We start from the raw sequence: 17,593 nt of genomic DNA on the forward strand, positions 1-17,593 counted from the left end.
CACCCGGTCTGGCGGCTCCAGCAAAAAACCCTACTCACTACTCGCAGGTAAATGGGAGGGGAAGACAGGAATAAAGAGACACAAGGGGGGGGGGCAAATAAAATAGAGGGGCACAGGGAAAGGATGGGGGAAAGAGACACAGAGGGAGAAAAAGTGGGAATAGAGAGATGGTGGAGGGAGGAAAAAGAAACAGGGGGAGAGAGAGAGGAAGGGGGGAGAGAGAGAGGAAGGGGGAGAGAGAGAGGAAGGGGGAGAGAGAGAGGAAGGGGGAGAGAGATGTGGGGGAGATAGAGAGAGGGGAAGAGAGATGTGGGGGTGAGAGAGACAGAGAGGAAGAGAGATGTGGGGGAGAGAGACACAGGGAAAGGGGGGAAAGGGGAAAGGGGGGAGAAAGCCTGACAGGAGTGCCGCCGGACCGGCGAGGCTGCCACCCGGTCTGGCGGCTCCAGCAAAAAACCCTACTCACTACTCGCAGGTAAATGGGAGGGGAAGACAGGAATAAAGAGACACAAGGGGGGGGGGGGCAAATAAAATAGAGGGGCACAGGGAAAGGATGGGGGAAAGAGACACAGAGGGAGAAAAAGTGGGAATAGAGAGATGGTGGAGGGAGGAAAAAGAAACAGGGGGGAGAAAGATGTGGGGGAGAGAGAGACAGAGGGGAAGAGAGATGTGGGGGAGAGAGAGACAGACAGGGAAAGGGGGGAGAAAGAGACAGAGGGGAAGAGAGATGTGGGGGAGAGAGATACAGGGAAAGGGGGAGAAAGAGACAGAGGGGAAGAGAGAAACAGAGGGAGAAAGGAGAGAGACACACAAGGGGAGGGGGAGAAAGAGCCCCGCCCCCACGAGGCTCTCCCCTGCTCAATAATGTCGCTTTATGGTATATATGCAAATTTGGGACACCCAGACCACCGTCTGCCACCAGCCTGTATAAGATTTTAGCGGCTACACAGCATTTTTATTGTTGCCATGTGAATTTCAGGAGTAGTGAGGTGACTGATTTGAGGTAAGTTTGGGGTAGGGGTATTTGTAGTGTTCTGAAAAGTTATAGTAATTTTGATAGCAATGACATTTTGATTGCCGCTATGCGCCCCAGCCATGAGAGGAATTTTCCCTCCCATGATTTCATGGTATTTTCAAAATCTTTCAGGAGCCTTACATAGTTTGCGTGGAAGAGTCCTGCAGGTTTTTTTGTGAGTTTAATTTCTAAATATGTTAAATGGTCTGACCTCCAATCTAGGGGAAATGTCTTTTAACCTGTTTCTAGCTTCCTTCTCCACTCCTATTGTTAGACATTTAATTTATAGTAAGAGTAGTGGCCAAAGAGAATAATTTGTCGCATTAAATTGGGCATGGTTATGAGCGGTTGTGTTAGAGTGAGAAGAATATCATCTGCAAAGATGATTTATATTCTTTGACGCCCAGGGGATTTCCATGGATGTTCGGATCCGATCTAATTTTGGAGGCCAGTGGCTCCAAGGCCAGTACAAAGAGCAGAGGAGAGAGAAGGCATCCCTGTCTGGAGCCATTGGTAACGTTTATTTTCCGAGAGGGGAATCCTGCATATAGGAACTGTGCGGTTGGCATGCTGTATAGGGCATCTACTGCTGCTATGAATTGCGAAGGGAAGCCGAATTTGTGCAGTACTCTATTTAGAAATGTCCAGTTTAGTCTATCGAAGGCCTTCTCCGCATCTAGGGACACGAAGAGGCCCTCCACTCCTAGTTTTCTAGAGCTGTGCATGAGGTCTAGTACCTTGCAGGTATTATCTGAGCCTTGTCTGCCCTTTACGAACCCTACTTGGTCGTCATGTATTAGGTCTGGTAGGATATTGTCTTGAAGATTTGCAAATAGTTTGGCATCTCTATTGAGTAGGGAGATCGGGCGGAAATTTGGGCATGTGATTGGAGGTTTCCCTGGTTTGGGGAGGGTGGTAATATGTACCTGCAGGAGTTCTGTGGGTAATTAATGTTTATCTATGGGGTTATTGAATAAGGTAGTTAGTGCAGGGGATAAAATATCTGCGTACAGATGGTAGTATGTGTTTGCGAATCCGTCAGGACCCGGGCTTTGCCTGTGGGGAGGGTTTTTATTGTGTCCTTTACCTCTTGTTGAGTGATGGGGACTGAGAGGGCATCCCCTTTTGTGAGAGGGTTGGTAAGTGGGCATCCTTTAAGTAGTCATCAATAGATGCGGGGGATGTTAAGGGCGTTAGTGGGTCATTTTTAAGGTTGTATAAGGTTTCATAGTATGTGGTGAATTCGTCGCTTATGGCTTTTGTAGCAACTATTCTGTCTCCATTTGGTGCCTCTATGTGTGCTATTTTGGACATGGCCTGTCTGTCTCGAAGTCTTTGAGCTAGTATCTTGCTCGCTCTATTACCCTGAGAGTAGTGTGTGGCTTTTAATTTTCTTAGTGAGTATCCTACTTTGGTACGTGCTAGAGTCTGTATCTTGTTCTGTGTTTCTGAGTTTTGGCTTTTTAACTCTGGGGTTGGGTTTGTTTGGTTTAGTTTATTAAGATCATGCAGTTGTTTGCACCAGGTGACCTGTTGGGTTTGGGACGTCTGTTTGAGGTAGTGGGCTCTTTTTATCAGTTCCCCATGGATAACCGGTTTGTGGGTTAGCCAGGTGGATTCCGCAGCAATCTCTGGTGTGGTATTTTCTTTAAAATAGTTTGTGAGCGTGTCTTTTATGTGTTTCGTGAATGTTTTATCGTGTAATAGTGTTTCGTTCAAAGGTCAAGGGCTTCTATTGTGGCTTTCAAATTTGTCTTTTAGTTCCATGGTGATGGGCGCGTGGTCCGACCACGTAATTGTCGCTATGAAACAATGGAATACCTGCGTTAAGTGTTTTCCCTCAGTGAGGAACCTGTCGATGCGGGTGTAGGAGTTGTGGACTGAGGAGAAGAATGTAAAGTCTTTCTCTGTGGGGTGTAGGACCCTCCATGCGTCATAAAGGTTATGTTCATCTAGTATTTTCTGATATGTTTTGCATTGTCTCCTGGCTGGGGTTCCTCCCTGTGTATTTGGTCCTTTTGATGAGTCTAAGCTGGGGTCTAGAGTGTGGTTAAAATCTCCACATATTATCAACTTTCCCTTCTGGATAGGCGCTATTTTAGCTAGTGTTCTGTGTAGGAAGTTGCGTTGTTCTAAGTTGGGTGCGTATACGTTTACTATGGTGTAGGTGATATCATTAATGGTGCAGATTAGTATGATATAGCGGCCTTCCCCATCTATGACTAGGTCGTGTTCTGTAAATGCTACTCAGTTGCTTATTAACACAGAGACCCCTTTCATTTTGGATTTTGCCGTAGCGTGATATTGATGTGGGTACGCGAGGGGATTAAGGTAGGGTGATTTGGTGAAGTGTGTCTCTTGGAGACACACTACATCATGTTGGGATTTTTGAAGGTCTTGTAATAGGAGGTGTCGTTTAACAGGGATGTTTAGACCCCTGACATTGTGACTATATATTTTCATAAAGGGAAGGCCTGGGTGAGGTGCTGTTCATGTTGCTGGAAGCATAAGGTTTGTATTTCCCCTGAATATTTCTGTATGGCCTAGGAGGTGAGTCTGTCGTGATGTATGTAACTAGTGGTGCAGTGGGGTGTATACTTGCAGTTAAGGCATACACAAGCTGTGGAATTTCCGTGTGGATTGTATCCGTGGTGAGTCGTGTCCTTCCTCTACACATCTGTAACGGTTCTGAAGCTCACTTGGAGACATCCCCTCATAGGGTCTAGGTTGGTCTAGGTGAGGGAGGGAAGGTAAAAAGGTTATAAAAGTGAAGAGAAGAAACAGTGCAGTTAGTACCGCGGAGCCCAAATTGGGCTGAGTACACTGAGTAGGTACTATGGAGGTTGGCAACTTCAAAGACATAAACAAAATATAGTAGGCGACTAGCCCTAAAACATTTCTAAACAATTCTGCAAATCCTTTTTTTTTTTTTTTTATATTACAAACCTAAATCACAGACTTGAAGAGGTGTTGAGCTTATAAGTCAAGTCAGGTTGTATAATACATTCATCCTGACTTGTGTTAACTTTGGCAAATAGGAGGGTGGTAGACCTTTAGTGACATGGTCATTGGCCAAATTTATCTGGTGGCTAAAGGAGTGTCTGGTGAGTGTCTAGCGTGTGTGCAATTATTCAGGTGCTTGGCTCGTCTGCATCCTCCTTGATCTTAAATGCTAAGAGTAACAAGACAGCCCTTTTTTTTTAGTTAATATAAACATATGTAATGAATCTGTGTGTGTTTTTTGAGGGGGTTTTCTCTGTGCTTGCAGGTGTGAGTGTGAGGTGTGTGGGATGTGTTGTATGGGATGGGGAATTGTATACTGATACCAGATGAATATGTCCACAATCAGGAAGCATCGCTTCTCAGTCCTTAATCTGTAACACCCATGTCTGGATATAATAAATTGATGGATGAGTTATTTTTTTGCTTTCTTCCACTATTGTTCTATCTGCTGCGGTGAGGTTGCATGACCAGGCTGTTTGCGGATAGGTAAACCCCATTGCCTTTAATCCTTCTTCTAATGTTGTCGCGTGGGTGAAGGCTCCATTACGCTGTATAATCAGGCTTAGCGGGTGCCCCCATCTATAGGGTATATTGTCAGTGATCTCCTTAAAGTCCCTTCTCCATTGTAGGGTGGCTGCTGATAGGTCTGCATGTATCTATAAATGGTTATATTGTGGTGGAAGGTTTGTGCGGTTTCTTGCAGCTTTCAGTATGATGTGATAGTAATGTAGGTGAGTCAGTGTGTCCCTTGCTGTGTCTGTGGGTAGGAACTTCGGCTTGGCTACACGGTGAGCCCGGTCAAGAAGTATCATATCCGTCGGCATGTCTGGTATAAGGCTCTTGAAAAACCCTGTTAAGAATTCAGGTATGTCCGCTTGTGTTACTGATTCCAGGATTCCCCGCACTCTCAAGTTTTGCCGCTGTGATCTATTTTCAAGATCAAATAGTTTAAGTTGGGCTGAGGTGAGTTGCTTTTCCAGGGCTTGAACATGGTCTGTTAGATCATTGTGGGCTTCTGCGTATTCGCCCATGCGGTGCTCCACGTGGGCTGTTCTTTCGCCCGGCTCCTGGATGTCTTTACTGAGTGCAGTGACCAATGCTTGAATATTATTCAGCAGTTTATCAGACATTTCTTCCAGGCATGCTCTCAGGATTTCTTGTGTCACAGGGAGATTCCCTGGGTCGGATGAGTTTTGCAGGGGGAGAGTGTCGTCTCCGCAGCCATCTTGGTCTGCCTCATGCTGGCCTTGGGTTTTGTTTGGCGCCGATCGCGCTGTGAAAAAGCCTGATTTATCCCCCATTCAGGAATTTTCTTACCCTTTTGTTGTGCCATGCCTGTGGGGCAAGTGGAGGTAGGTGTTTAGTCACTGTTGCTGGTTTAAGTCGCTTTGTGGGCTAATCTCGGAGCGGAGTGCTAGTGCAGTGCAACCATCCGCTTCAGCGTTCAGGCCATGGACCCCCCCATTGCTTTATTTAAAAATGTATCCTTTATTTAGAAGTGTAACCCTTCTGTTAAAAAATATTTTTTAATCCTAAGTGCCTGTGTTTTAAAATCTTGATTGTCTGAGCAATTTCTCTTGATCCTCGGCATTTGAGCTTTAGGGGGTTAAGTAGTCACAGAGAAAACTGACAGCTACTCTCTTCTATGTAGCTGTTTAAATCAACTTGTTTGAAATACGTTTTGGTTTGTATTGCATGCCCCCCAATATAAATATCTAAGTCCAAAAAATTTGCGGAAGTTATGTCTAAATTAGTTTGTAAAAGCTGCAAATCTCTTGTCTGCCGCCTTTGCAATCCATCCTATTCTTCCCCCACCTAGACTTTATGTGGTTGGCCAATCTCAGACATCCCATTGCAGCTCAAAGAGAGTACCACCATGTCACAGTCATTGCACACATTAACTCCTCACCCACAATCACACAACTCACTTACCCCTCACACCCAGTCACACTGCCAAAATTCACCCTGTCACACTTACTCTGTTAAGTCAACCTTTCCCACTCACTCGGTCACTCAACCTGTCATACTCACTCTGTTGCAACCATGTTGCCATAGTCAGCCTTGTAAACACACAGGCACCCATAGGCACCACCCCACATCACAGACAGTAATTATTATACTTATACAATCACCCCTCACAAACACCACAAAACCTGACTGTGAACACAATGCACACAGCAAGACCACATGCACACAACACACTGCAAGCAGCTCCCTCCACACATACACAACCAGACACATATATACTCGCGTTGTGCCCTATTTATTTTGTTTGTTCTATATGTTTTCATTATTTCAATAAATGTCTTATCTGCCTTCCTTGTGGTTTGAGCGGTTCTTGGAAACTACCATGATGAGGAGTGGGAGTAGACTCTGGTCTCGAGGTCCCTGTTTTGCAGTATACAATATATTCCTGTGCCAGAGCTGACTTATAATAGGCTCTAAAAAGACTGAGTAATCCATTAGGAGTGATATGTATTTTGTATTATAGGTACAAAATACATGTCTATGATGTGCCTTTTTTGTCAATTTGTTTAGATTTTTACTTTTTTCAACAATATAGGAAATGTGGTAAATATATATCTATTGTTTGTACTCTCACTAACAGTTGTGGACACATTCTATATATCTTTGATTGCTCAGGTGAGATAAACAGCACTGTGTTTATGTTAATAGCACCTTGGATTCCCTTTATTTATTGCTAATTTTGGTACCAAGAAGATGCCCCGTCTTCTGTTCCCCTTTAATAAAACTACTGACTACATAGGAAACTTGTGCAAAGTTGGCAAAAAAATAATAATAATTTATTATTTTATTTATATTTGATTGTATTTTATGATCAGAGCAGTGGACTTTCTCACAACCCTAATGATATTTTAAAAACAAGTTATTTCTTTATCTTATTTATTTATTGTGCCCCTTCTTATGTGTGATTTATTGAATAATGCCTGTTTTAGTTTCTCACCCAGTACAGGATTTCCCATTAGGCAAGCCTCTTAAATAGGCTGGTGTGGAGAGATAACTACCAGGAGCCCGGACCAGTGTCCTCTGTAGTCCAGTCAGCCTTAATAGCTGCCCTGCAGGAACAGTTACAGTGAGTGTAAAACTCAATGCTGTTCCAGCTTTTCTGTCTGTGTGTGAGGCTGGTAGTATACACAAAAATGTCCCGCACTCTTTCACACAATCCAGATACTTCTGGCCCAGGGTTGGTAAATCCCAATTTAGCAGATATGAAGAATGTCAGGTACAGGTACTCAGGATATCACACAAAGCAGATTTATTGGAACAAAGAGCAACGTTTTGGCCTGCACAGAAGCCTTGTCAAGCGTGTGTGTGAGGCTGGACAGGAGGTGGAAGGGATCACTTCCTATTTGCCCACCAGCAGCCTCTCTGATATCATCAATCTGACTTGTCTACAGAAGACATAGGAAGGTGAGTACTTTACAAGTAATTCTTCAAAAACAGGCGTTAAACTACAACTTTAACCCCAGTAAAGCTGGTCATTTTCTTAACACTAAACACCCTGTGTAATTTAAACCTAATATTAATCCTTCTATAATCTTAAACTCTCCTTTACCCTAACCACTTCTAACATTATGTTTAACCTTGCATGTATTTACACAGCTGCATAAACTCACTATACAGTCAGATTCAAACACAATATATTATGAGCAGAAATATACACATACATACATTTATACATATGCAGTTGCCAAATATGAATATGCAATATCCAGTCTGTTAATTGGGATGTGCATGCACCATATCTCTCAAGTGTCCTCAACATAGCTGGATTAATCATATGTTGATCTATGGTGGCTGCTTAGGCTCCTAAGGGACAGACAGTAGCTTCAGAATCCATCAAGATACTTGACCAAGCTGAGTCCCATTTGCCATATTGATACAAAGAATGAAGAGGACCCCAAAATAGTAACCTGCATAGGGCCCTGTGGGTTCCTAATCCTTCCCTGGTCCACAGTTAGAAAGCTCCATCCTGAATTAGGGATTCTGTTTAGTCATATCAAGTTTGTTTCCTTTGTGTAAAAGATCTTGTGACAACAAGAGTAATGACACCCTTTTCCCTAACTGATTGGCGGTAGTCGAAGCCCTCTTTTGCCCCACCCACCTATTTGTACCTTTTCCATATCTTCCATTGTTGGACGGCATTAAATATATCCAAGAACACTATGATTATGGTGCAATCTCACAATGCTTCCGGTGATTTAGCTGTGAGAATTGTGAAACACATTTATATATGCATGCCTTTTACTAGCCAGTGTAACTGTAGTTAAATGTATATATATTTAACATAAACACAATTTATGTTTAATAAATATATATATATATATATATATATATATATATATATTGCTAACAAATTAGTAAGCATAAAGCAGAAGTAAAACTTTATTGTTGATAAAGTGTATACATTTCACTTTTATGTGTCAGATGCAATTTAATGGTTTTGGTTTCCTTGTGAGCGAGATATAATACAGATCTTTTGAGCTACTGGAGGGGTAGTAAATCCAATTGCTGGCTTGATTTCAGTTATAGAATCCCCAGGAGCTGGATGAAAACTGAAACTTTGCATGAGACTGGTAAAAAAGAGGAATAACTCCATTTTTGCAAGTGTTTCTCCTATGCAGACTCTCTTTCCTGAAAATTGATGAAAAGGGTATTTTAATGAAAATAAATATGATTACGTACTCATTATATATATATATATATATATATTTTGTATGTATATATTATATGTATCTATATATTTTAAATGTATATATATTGGGATAATATGTTCCTAATATTCCTGTGCATTGCAAACAAATTTGATTTGGTCAAATCAATTCTCGATTCATCCAAACAATATCTGGTGGTTTGAAATTCGTCCTAATTATATTTTTGGCTCTGATTAATGTTTCCTATGCAAAGAATTTGAGAAAGAAACAAACCAGAGATCAACAGGACTAAACACTTAATATAAGCTATTGAATGCTCAAAAGTAACCAAATGCTCATAATTATGAATATTCAAACTACTTGGTTGGAATTTAGTCAACTGAATGCCGACTGGAATTAGGTTCATTTAAAGGCTGTGGAAATGAGCGTATCACTGTACTGCCAAATGTATATGTTTGGAAGTATAAGCAAGTTTTTTGCACTCTTTTGGTTCATCTGAAAAGGCTTTCCTGAATTGTCTGCATAGATGAAATTCAGACGAGCCAAACTGCCATGTTGGTTAAATTCAGATGAGCCAAAATGCTGTGCCTGTTGAATTGAATCAGATGCACAAGTCTACTAATAAGTTACACTGAGTTTATAAAAGTGTAACTTGCTATTTTGTAATGTGAAGCAAACATGAAAACCATATAAAATGTAGACCTGTGCACCACCAGAAAATTCTATGTGGCCGTATGTCAATACAGCTCAGCAGAACTTCAGTACCAAAAAACGGATCCGATAACCGAACCAAATGAACCAAAAGAGAAAGAGGGAAAGAAAATGGGCCAGTCAGTGTACTGCAATATATATATATATATATATATACAATGAGGGAAAAAGTGCTAACTTTGACCGTTTTCCAGCTGACAAAGAAACGATCAGTCTATAATTTTAATAGTAGCTGTATTTTAACAGTGAGAGACAGCATAACAACAAAAAAACCAACAGAAAAACGCATGTCAAAAAAGGTATAAATTGATTTGCATGTCAATGAGTAAAATAAGTATTTGACCCCTTCGACTTAGTACTTGGTGGCAAAACCCTTGTTGGCAATCATAGAGATCAGACGTTTCTTGTAATTGGCCACCAGGTTTGCACACATCTCAGGAGGGATTTTGTGCTACTCCTCTTTGCAGATCCTCTCCAAGTTATTAAGGTTTCGAGGCTGAGGTTTGGCAACTCGGACCTTCAGCTCCCTCCACAGATTTTCTATGGGATTAAGGTCTGTAGACTGGCTAGGCCACTCCAGGACCTTAATGTACTTCTTCTTGAGTGTGTTTTGGGTTATTGTCATGCTGGAATACCCATTCACAACCCATTTTCAATGCTTTGGCTGAAGAAAGGAGGTTCTCACCCAAGATTTGACAGTACATGGCCTCATTCATCGCCGCTTTGATGCGGTGCAGTTGTCCTGTCCACTTAGCAGAAAAACACCCCCAAAGCATAATGTTTCCACCTCTGTGTTTGATGGTGGGAATGGTGTTCTTGGGGTCATACGCAGCATTCCTCTTCCTCCAAACACAGTGAGTTGAGATGATGCCAAAAAGCTCATCTGACCACAACACTTTCACCCAGTTCTCCTCTAAATCATTCAAAAGTTCATTGGCAAACTTCAGACAGGCGTGTACACATGCTTTCTTGAGCAGGGGGACCTTGTGGGTGAATAAGAAGTAGATTAGTAGTGGAACCTTGCGCCGCTGCAGGGTTTCAGTCCTTCACAGCGTAGTGTGTTACCAATTGTTTTCTTGGTGACTATGGTCCAAGCTGCCTTGAGATCATTAACAAGATTATCCCATTTAGTTCTGGGCTGATTCCTCATCGTTCTCATGATCAACTGAAACTCCAAAAGGTGAGATCTTGCATGGAGCACCAGACTGTGGGAGACTGAAAGTTATTTTGAGTTTCTTCCATTTGCGAATAATCGCATCATCGTCACCTTCTCACCAAGATACTTAGCGATGGTCTTGTAGCCCATTCCAGCCTTGTGTACATCTACAATCTTGTCCCTGACATCTTTGGACAGCTCTTTGGTCGTGGCCATGGTGGAGAGTTTGGAATCTGATTGATTGATTGCTTCTGTGGACAGGTGTCTTTTATACAGGAAACAAGCTGAGATTAGGAGCACTCCCTTTAAGAGAGTGCTCCTAATCTCATCTCGTTACCTGTATAAAAGATACCTGGGAGCCAGAAATCTTGCTGATTGATAGGGGATCAAATACTTATTTTACTCATTGACATGCAAATCAATGTATAACTTTTTTGACATTCAATTTTTTTTGTTATTCTGTCTCTCACTGTTAAAATACACCTACCATTAAAATTATGGACTGATCATTTCTTTGTCAGTGGGCAAATGTTCAAAGTCAGCAGGGGATCAAATATTTTTTTCCCCTCACTGTAATAAAATCAACATTGTGTTGCTGTCTCCTAACAATCATTTCATCTTTTTCCCATCAATCATCTCTTTTTTGGCGCCATGGGAAGAACTCTAATTAACAAAACTGTCCAACCGTTGTTTGGACGGATCGTAATTTGTTTGAAACTGAATGCACAATTCTATTCCTATCATATATTATGTGTACCCTCTATGGGATAATAGAAAATATATATCACCACGTATGTCACCATCAAAGTGTGACATACGAAGCATGGATAATATTTGTTGGCCTTTCTGCTTTTTTCTGTTGCTGGTTTTGTTTCTGAGCCAAACATTTAAAATTTCGATTACTACTGTGAGAATTATCAGGAATTTAAAGCTACTTAAATTTAAAGTAAACATTACGAGACCTGCCTTCATCCAACAAACCATCAGCCGAAACTAAAAATGGAAACTTATTCTTCACTAAGCACTCCTTATCTTTGTTCTGATGGTAAATAACCATTTATGTGTTTTGTTTTGTGTTCTATCAGTTCTTGCATTCTGTTAAATTTAATGATGAATAATACCTGCTGAGAATGGCATAAAAGCAGAATTCTTGACAAATCTTCCATCTGAGTCCAGGAAATGTTCAGGGCAGAAAGATTCAGGATTTTCAAACTGAGTCTTGTCATACAAAACCGATTCAAGCAATGGAATAATATAGGTTCCCTAAATAAAACATGGTTAATTGTAAATTCTCATGCTTTGTTTGATATAAAATCTCTTACTGATTAATTTTCTTTAATGCACAATTGAACAAATGTCAGAGTATATCCTAATTTTATTTCTGCATTATTTGTTTCACACAGCAGGGCTTTACAAGGGGAAAACTAGACACACAAAGGGGCTGGGAGGAGTAAGATACACAAAATGTGGGAGGATGTAAGAGTCATACAAAAAGGGGAGATAAGAGACACACAAGGTGGGTTGTAAGAGATACACAAGGGAGGTGTAAGGCACACAAGGTGGAAAATATGAAATAAGATACACTAAAGGAGATAAGTCATTTACAAGAGGGGATAAGAAACACAAAAGGGAGGTTAAGAGGCACACAGGTGAAGATGTTATTTGTTTAAGGGGGAGGCAGCGGAAAAATGCATCTTTGCCTATGTACACAAAAATCCTTGCACCGCCCCTGCTTATGATTAATCATGTATGATCTTCTCACTCAAAACACATGGATAATGGGAAGATAAAAACCATAATGCATGTTTACCCCTTAGTTAAATCAATTGTATGCCTCCCCATTAAGGCTTATAATTTTAAGTCTTACGCTTCTAGCCAGGATTTAAATATGACTCCCCACTACAAACCTGAAGAATCCATGTCACACTCACTAGGGTAAATTGCTTCTTACTGGGGCAAAATTTGCACTTGCCAATGGGTTTTGGCTAGTGGATATTTTGTCCTTGTCTCCATCCCATAGTTTTTTGTGAGAGCTGTGTTGTCCACCTTTCACCCACTACACATTAGGTGAAGTAACTAAAAAGGACCAAAAAGCTGGTCCTTCCCTGAAATAATGTACTTTCATCCCTTGAAACTGAGGTTCAGACAGGAATGGGAGTGCGTGGACTGCCAAGCATTGTTTAACGTATACACTGTTGATTGTGGTGTGAGAAACAAGGAGGGACAATATTGCCAGATTCATCCAAGTTAAAAGGAAATATGAGTGGCTCCTATTTATTTAATTTATATACTTTAACGATTTGTTCTCAATGAAAATAGATGAGGATGTATCTATCGGTTGCATTCCTAAGCACTTATTGTGATATTTAGAGTCATTAGGAATAATCCAGATCAATTCAAAGGTAATTTAGTATATTTGAAAAGATAGTAATTTAGCGAACTGAACATTCTAGTAAACCAATATAAACAGACAATGGTAACTAGATGTTGAAAAAAATCAAGCCACCTAATTTGACAACTCAAAATGTAAATATTTTTCTACATTGAAAGAGTTTGCCCCAATAGCAGATCATCCCGATCTTTTGCCAAAGCATACAGGGTTATTTACTGAAGTAAGTATGCAAAAGGATATTTCAAATTTAAGGCCAGAGTAACTGTGCGTAACGCATAGTTGACTTTTTTCAGTTTAGCTATTTTGACGCTTAATTTAAAAATAACTTTGAATGCTCACATTTGTGAATAGTCTTATTAGTCACATTTTCACGTATGTACACTGCATCACAATGGATAATGACTCAATTTATGTTACTATATATTCTTACCCGTTGTAGGTGGTAACCTTGAAACATTATGTCTTTTGTAGTTTCTCGAGGAAGGTTCATTGGCACAATATTTGCACGGCGCTGTGTTTCGTGTATGACAGCGCTGGTGTAAGGCATGTTAACTCGATGCTCATATTTGGGTAAGGATGTCCCAATCACGTTGTCAATTTCTTCATGTACACGCTCTAATAAAAGTTTAAAAGGCTAGTGATAAGTGTAATCAACCATAATATTATTAATGGTCTAAAAACAAGACTTTTTATATTCCCATTTTAAACTTCATTTTCCTCCTATATTTAGTCAACTGAATTAGGAAGAATGTAAAATAAATTACATAGTTACTAAAGTACAGTTGAACCTGAAGCTTGATTGAGAATTCTGGGAAATGTATCTCACCAGCATCTGCAGTGATAAGAGTAGCCACCAATTTTACAGATCAGTAGTTCTTTATGAACATAACTATTATTATACTTATAACTTCCAAATTTTAAAATGCATATTTTTTACAAACTCCAAATATTTTTACTAAAAAGATCCATGAATATATTTGAAACATGGGGTGAACAGTACAGAAATAGAATAAAACATACATTTTAATTTTTCTATGTTTTTTTCACTGTAGTCTCACTTTTTGTACATTTGTTTGATATTGCTATTGTTTTATGTATGTTGGCTTATTTTCCTCTCTCTTATCCTCTTTTCACAAGTAAGAAAGAAATGCAATCACAGGTCTTACCAACAAGTGCTAAGTAACCAATAATCAGTGTATTAAATATATACTGTTTATATATATATATATATATATATATATATATATATTTATTTTTTGTGGTCGGAAACATAATAGTAATATATGTGATTTGGGTTAATGCAAAGCTGGTTGGGGTGTGCCGTAACCAATGTGTGGGTAGGTTTGTAATAAAAGAGGCCCCACCAAGAGTAATGGTATTAATAAATAAAGTATTAGGGATTAGGTGGGTGGGATGACCTGAACGAGAACTGCCCATGTAAGAGTGTAATTGGGTTTTTTATAGGATAACATAGATTAAAACTCCTCACACAAATGCAGGCCTAATAGTGCTCAGAAACATAATAATAGTGATATACGTGATTCGGGTTAATGCAAAGTTGGTTAGGGTGTACCGTAACCAACGTACGGGTAGGCCTGTAATAAAAGAGGGCAAAAAGGTATCAGAGAAGAACACTTTATTGCATCAAATTTACAATGCCAAACGTTTAAAAGCTTTCCTCATATCTTTCTCGGGATAAGGTATATACCGATTGTTGACTGAGGATTTCCATCTCCCCAATATTTTAATAATATGCACTGGAGTGTCAGTGCTGAAAGCTGTTGAAACTGCCCCTATTTTAAATGAATGACCTGAAAATTATGCCGTATCGAAACCCAATCTCAGGAGTAGTGTTCTAATGTAGAATATGAATTTAGAAGTAATCAGAAGGATTCCTTGCAGTGAGAGTAGTGGTGATTTGTGTGTCACATGACTGGGTGTGGGTAAGTAGGAGTCGAGTATTTTTTACTGGGCACCACTGGTTCTCAATTAAATAGTATAGCGAATGGATGAGTAGTTCGGTGAGTTTTAGAGGTCTATAGAGAAAGTATATAGTGATCTTGATGTTTAGTGATCTCTGATATTTTTAAGCTGGAGATGATGTCTGTCTATTTAGCTACTGTAAACTCTCGGGTCTCAAAAAAAACGTAGAATGCTATATAAATAGCGGTTTTAATTACTTGATTTGTAGGACTGTCGAATAGTCGTGTGTCAAGTAATTCAGAGCGGGCTCGGAATATCTGGTCATTGATCGGTAACCTGGATGAAGGGGTTATATCTGTTTTATTGATACCCCATAATATACTTTTAAATGGGATAGGACATGAGAAAAGGTGTGTGATTGGTATAAGTGGTGAGTATGGGATGTTGAATCCCTGTGAGATAAATTTTGATCGTGTTGTGTACTAATTTAAGGTGAAGGTGGCAAAAAGAAGAAAAGCTATGGAGAAATGCTCCTGGACGTGAAATTCAATGGCAAACCTTTGATAAACTGACAAAGCCCTATCATAAGCAATCTTTGTGTTATCAGAGACTGCAGAGCGTGATAATGACCAAGAGTAAGACAGAAGACTGGCTAACCCTTCACAAGCTGTTGGAATAGCTGAGCTCTGGACAGGAGCCTGTCTGATGTGAGGTGAATCTGAAAGAACACCTGAAATTGAGAGCATGAAAGTGCATCTGCCAATTTATTATTAATGTCTGAAATATGCTCACAGAACAAATAAAATTGGTACAAGGCGGCAAGCCAAGTCAAAGTTCGGACTAACTTCATAATGGTCAAATGCATCCTTGTTGATGATTGTGCATGCCGCAACGTTGTTGCAGAGACATCTAATGGCCTTTCCTGTCCAAAGCTGACCCCAAGTGTGCGCAGCTGCAACTATGGGGTAAATTTTAAACAGGGCAGAGGTTTCCTTGAAGGCCATCTCAGCAGGCCAAGGCCAATAGGGATACCTAATGTGGTAAAAAAAAAAAGGCATTTGTGCTGAAAATACTTTGAGATGTCTGTGTACAAGTTTCTACCAGGAGAAGTCGTTGAGGTAGTGAATCACCGTGTGACATCGAACGACATTAAGGAGCAGCAAAAAGAGTGTTTCTGTAAAAATAACAGTTTTGGGCTGCTCCTGGAACCAAAAGTAAGTCTAGTTCAAAAGTAATAATTATCCCTCCACTTAACACCGTGAAACTTAACGCCACAGGGACGGGTGGATTGAGAGCAGCTTGAAAGCAATAGAGATGTCAGTTTTGCTAAGCCAAGAGTGCCTACCAATGTGTAAAATGGCCTGTATAGCGTTATCGACAATGGTGTAATGGAGGGAGAATTCTTCTGCAGGGATGAGAGAATTTATGGTTGATGTATGTGAAGAATAAGGAGCCAAAATATTAATATTAAGTCTTTTTATCAGAAGATTTGAGAAACAATGGGGTTCGTGCGCCATGCCTGAAAATGTGGTTGGGAGAAGAGGCTTAATACAAAACCTAGATTGACTTCTTTGTCCAGTAGAGTATCTACTGCTGAGGGATCGGAATAGGCTGACAACAGATTGGAGAATTCCAGTGTGCCTGAGAGGAGTCCCATGAGACCTGTGTGAAAACCTTTCGAAAAACCATACACCAAGAATTCCACCAAGTGCGGTGAGGGGTATGAGCGTAAGTGATATCTGAGATTGTCCAAATTAACCTCCGTAAGTCATTTCTTTGGAAAAATCTTGGAGGGGCACATAGATTTTGCATGTGCCCTTAGACATATTGAGCAGATGTGCAACAATCGACAGGCACTGTAATTGCAGGTACCAGCATTAAAATTGTTGTACAACTGTGCTTTCCCCAAGAAAGTGATGGGTATGTGCAGGGGTTGTGGATGTGAATGGATCGGCTTTGGAGGGGCACAAGTTTGAGGAGTGGGAGGAAGATGAACAAACTGCACAAGCAAGGGGCTTCAAGTCGGCAAAATGCCTGCAAAACAGCTCTGTATCCAAGTTACTCCAGTCGGTTTTAACATTAAACTGGGTCAAAGCTGCCATGGCTTTGGCAGACACCGATTTGTGATAGTCATAAAAAGAAAAACTCCTTCACTTGTGCCCTATATCCACCAACTTGAGTAGGTAGAAATCCAGTTTCTCCTGCCTCTGAGGGTACACGGAACATATGACGTCCCTGTAAAGCCCAAAGGCGAGTATGAAAGTGAGTATGAAAGTTTCTTATTAAGTCTAGGGCCCATAGCCTTAAACACCACTGATACATCCCCATAGTTTTAAGTCCTGTTCTCTACAATGTCATGCAAAGCAATTAGCAGTGAGACTAAGTTAACATCCTTACCCTCAAGAATGTCTTACCTGATGGAGGTGGGGATCAAATGTGCAGGTGTGACAATGTGAGAAGTAGAGGCCAGGGGAGAATCCGTGCTCAAACTACTCTGTAAGACTGCCACGGTGGGGGAAGTAACCTCCGCTGGAATAGCTGCGGAGGCCTGGGGAATAGGGTGAGCCATTTCCAGCACTGTCAACCGATCATTAATGGAGGCCCTGCACTTCCCCTATGCCATCAAAACTACCGCCGTGAGAACTCGTACAGGGTCTGGGGTCATTGGACTGGGTGAATAGGAGCCTAATGAGTTCTACCTTCCTTGCAGTGGCTGG

The 17,593-nt window shown here is 40.6% G+C and overlaps 1 protein-coding gene across 1 annotated transcript in view; it reads right to left on the bottom strand.

The window, feature by feature from the left end:
- LOC134586132 (uncharacterized) overlaps positions 1-17,593 on the bottom strand; it is a 153,579-nt gene that overhangs the window by 78,067 nt on the left and 57,919 nt on the right. The window contains exons 7-10 of the mRNA XM_063441641.1: positions 13,384-13,568; positions 11,683-11,824; positions 8,483-8,674; positions 2,103-2,661 (exon numbers count right to left, since the gene is read on the bottom strand). Coding sequence (XP_063297711.1) covers positions 2,103-2,661; positions 8,483-8,674; positions 11,683-11,824; positions 13,384-13,568 — 1,078 coding nt within the window. The remainder of the gene's footprint in view (positions 1-2,102; positions 2,662-8,482; positions 8,675-11,682; positions 11,825-13,383; positions 13,569-17,593) is intronic.

Source organism: Pelobates fuscus, chromosome 2 (genome assembly GCF_036172605.1).
Source record: "Pelobates fuscus isolate aPelFus1 chromosome 2, aPelFus1.pri, whole genome shotgun sequence".
In the NCBI taxonomy this organism is placed as follows: Eukaryota; Metazoa; Chordata; class Amphibia; order Anura; family Pelobatidae; genus Pelobates; species Pelobates fuscus.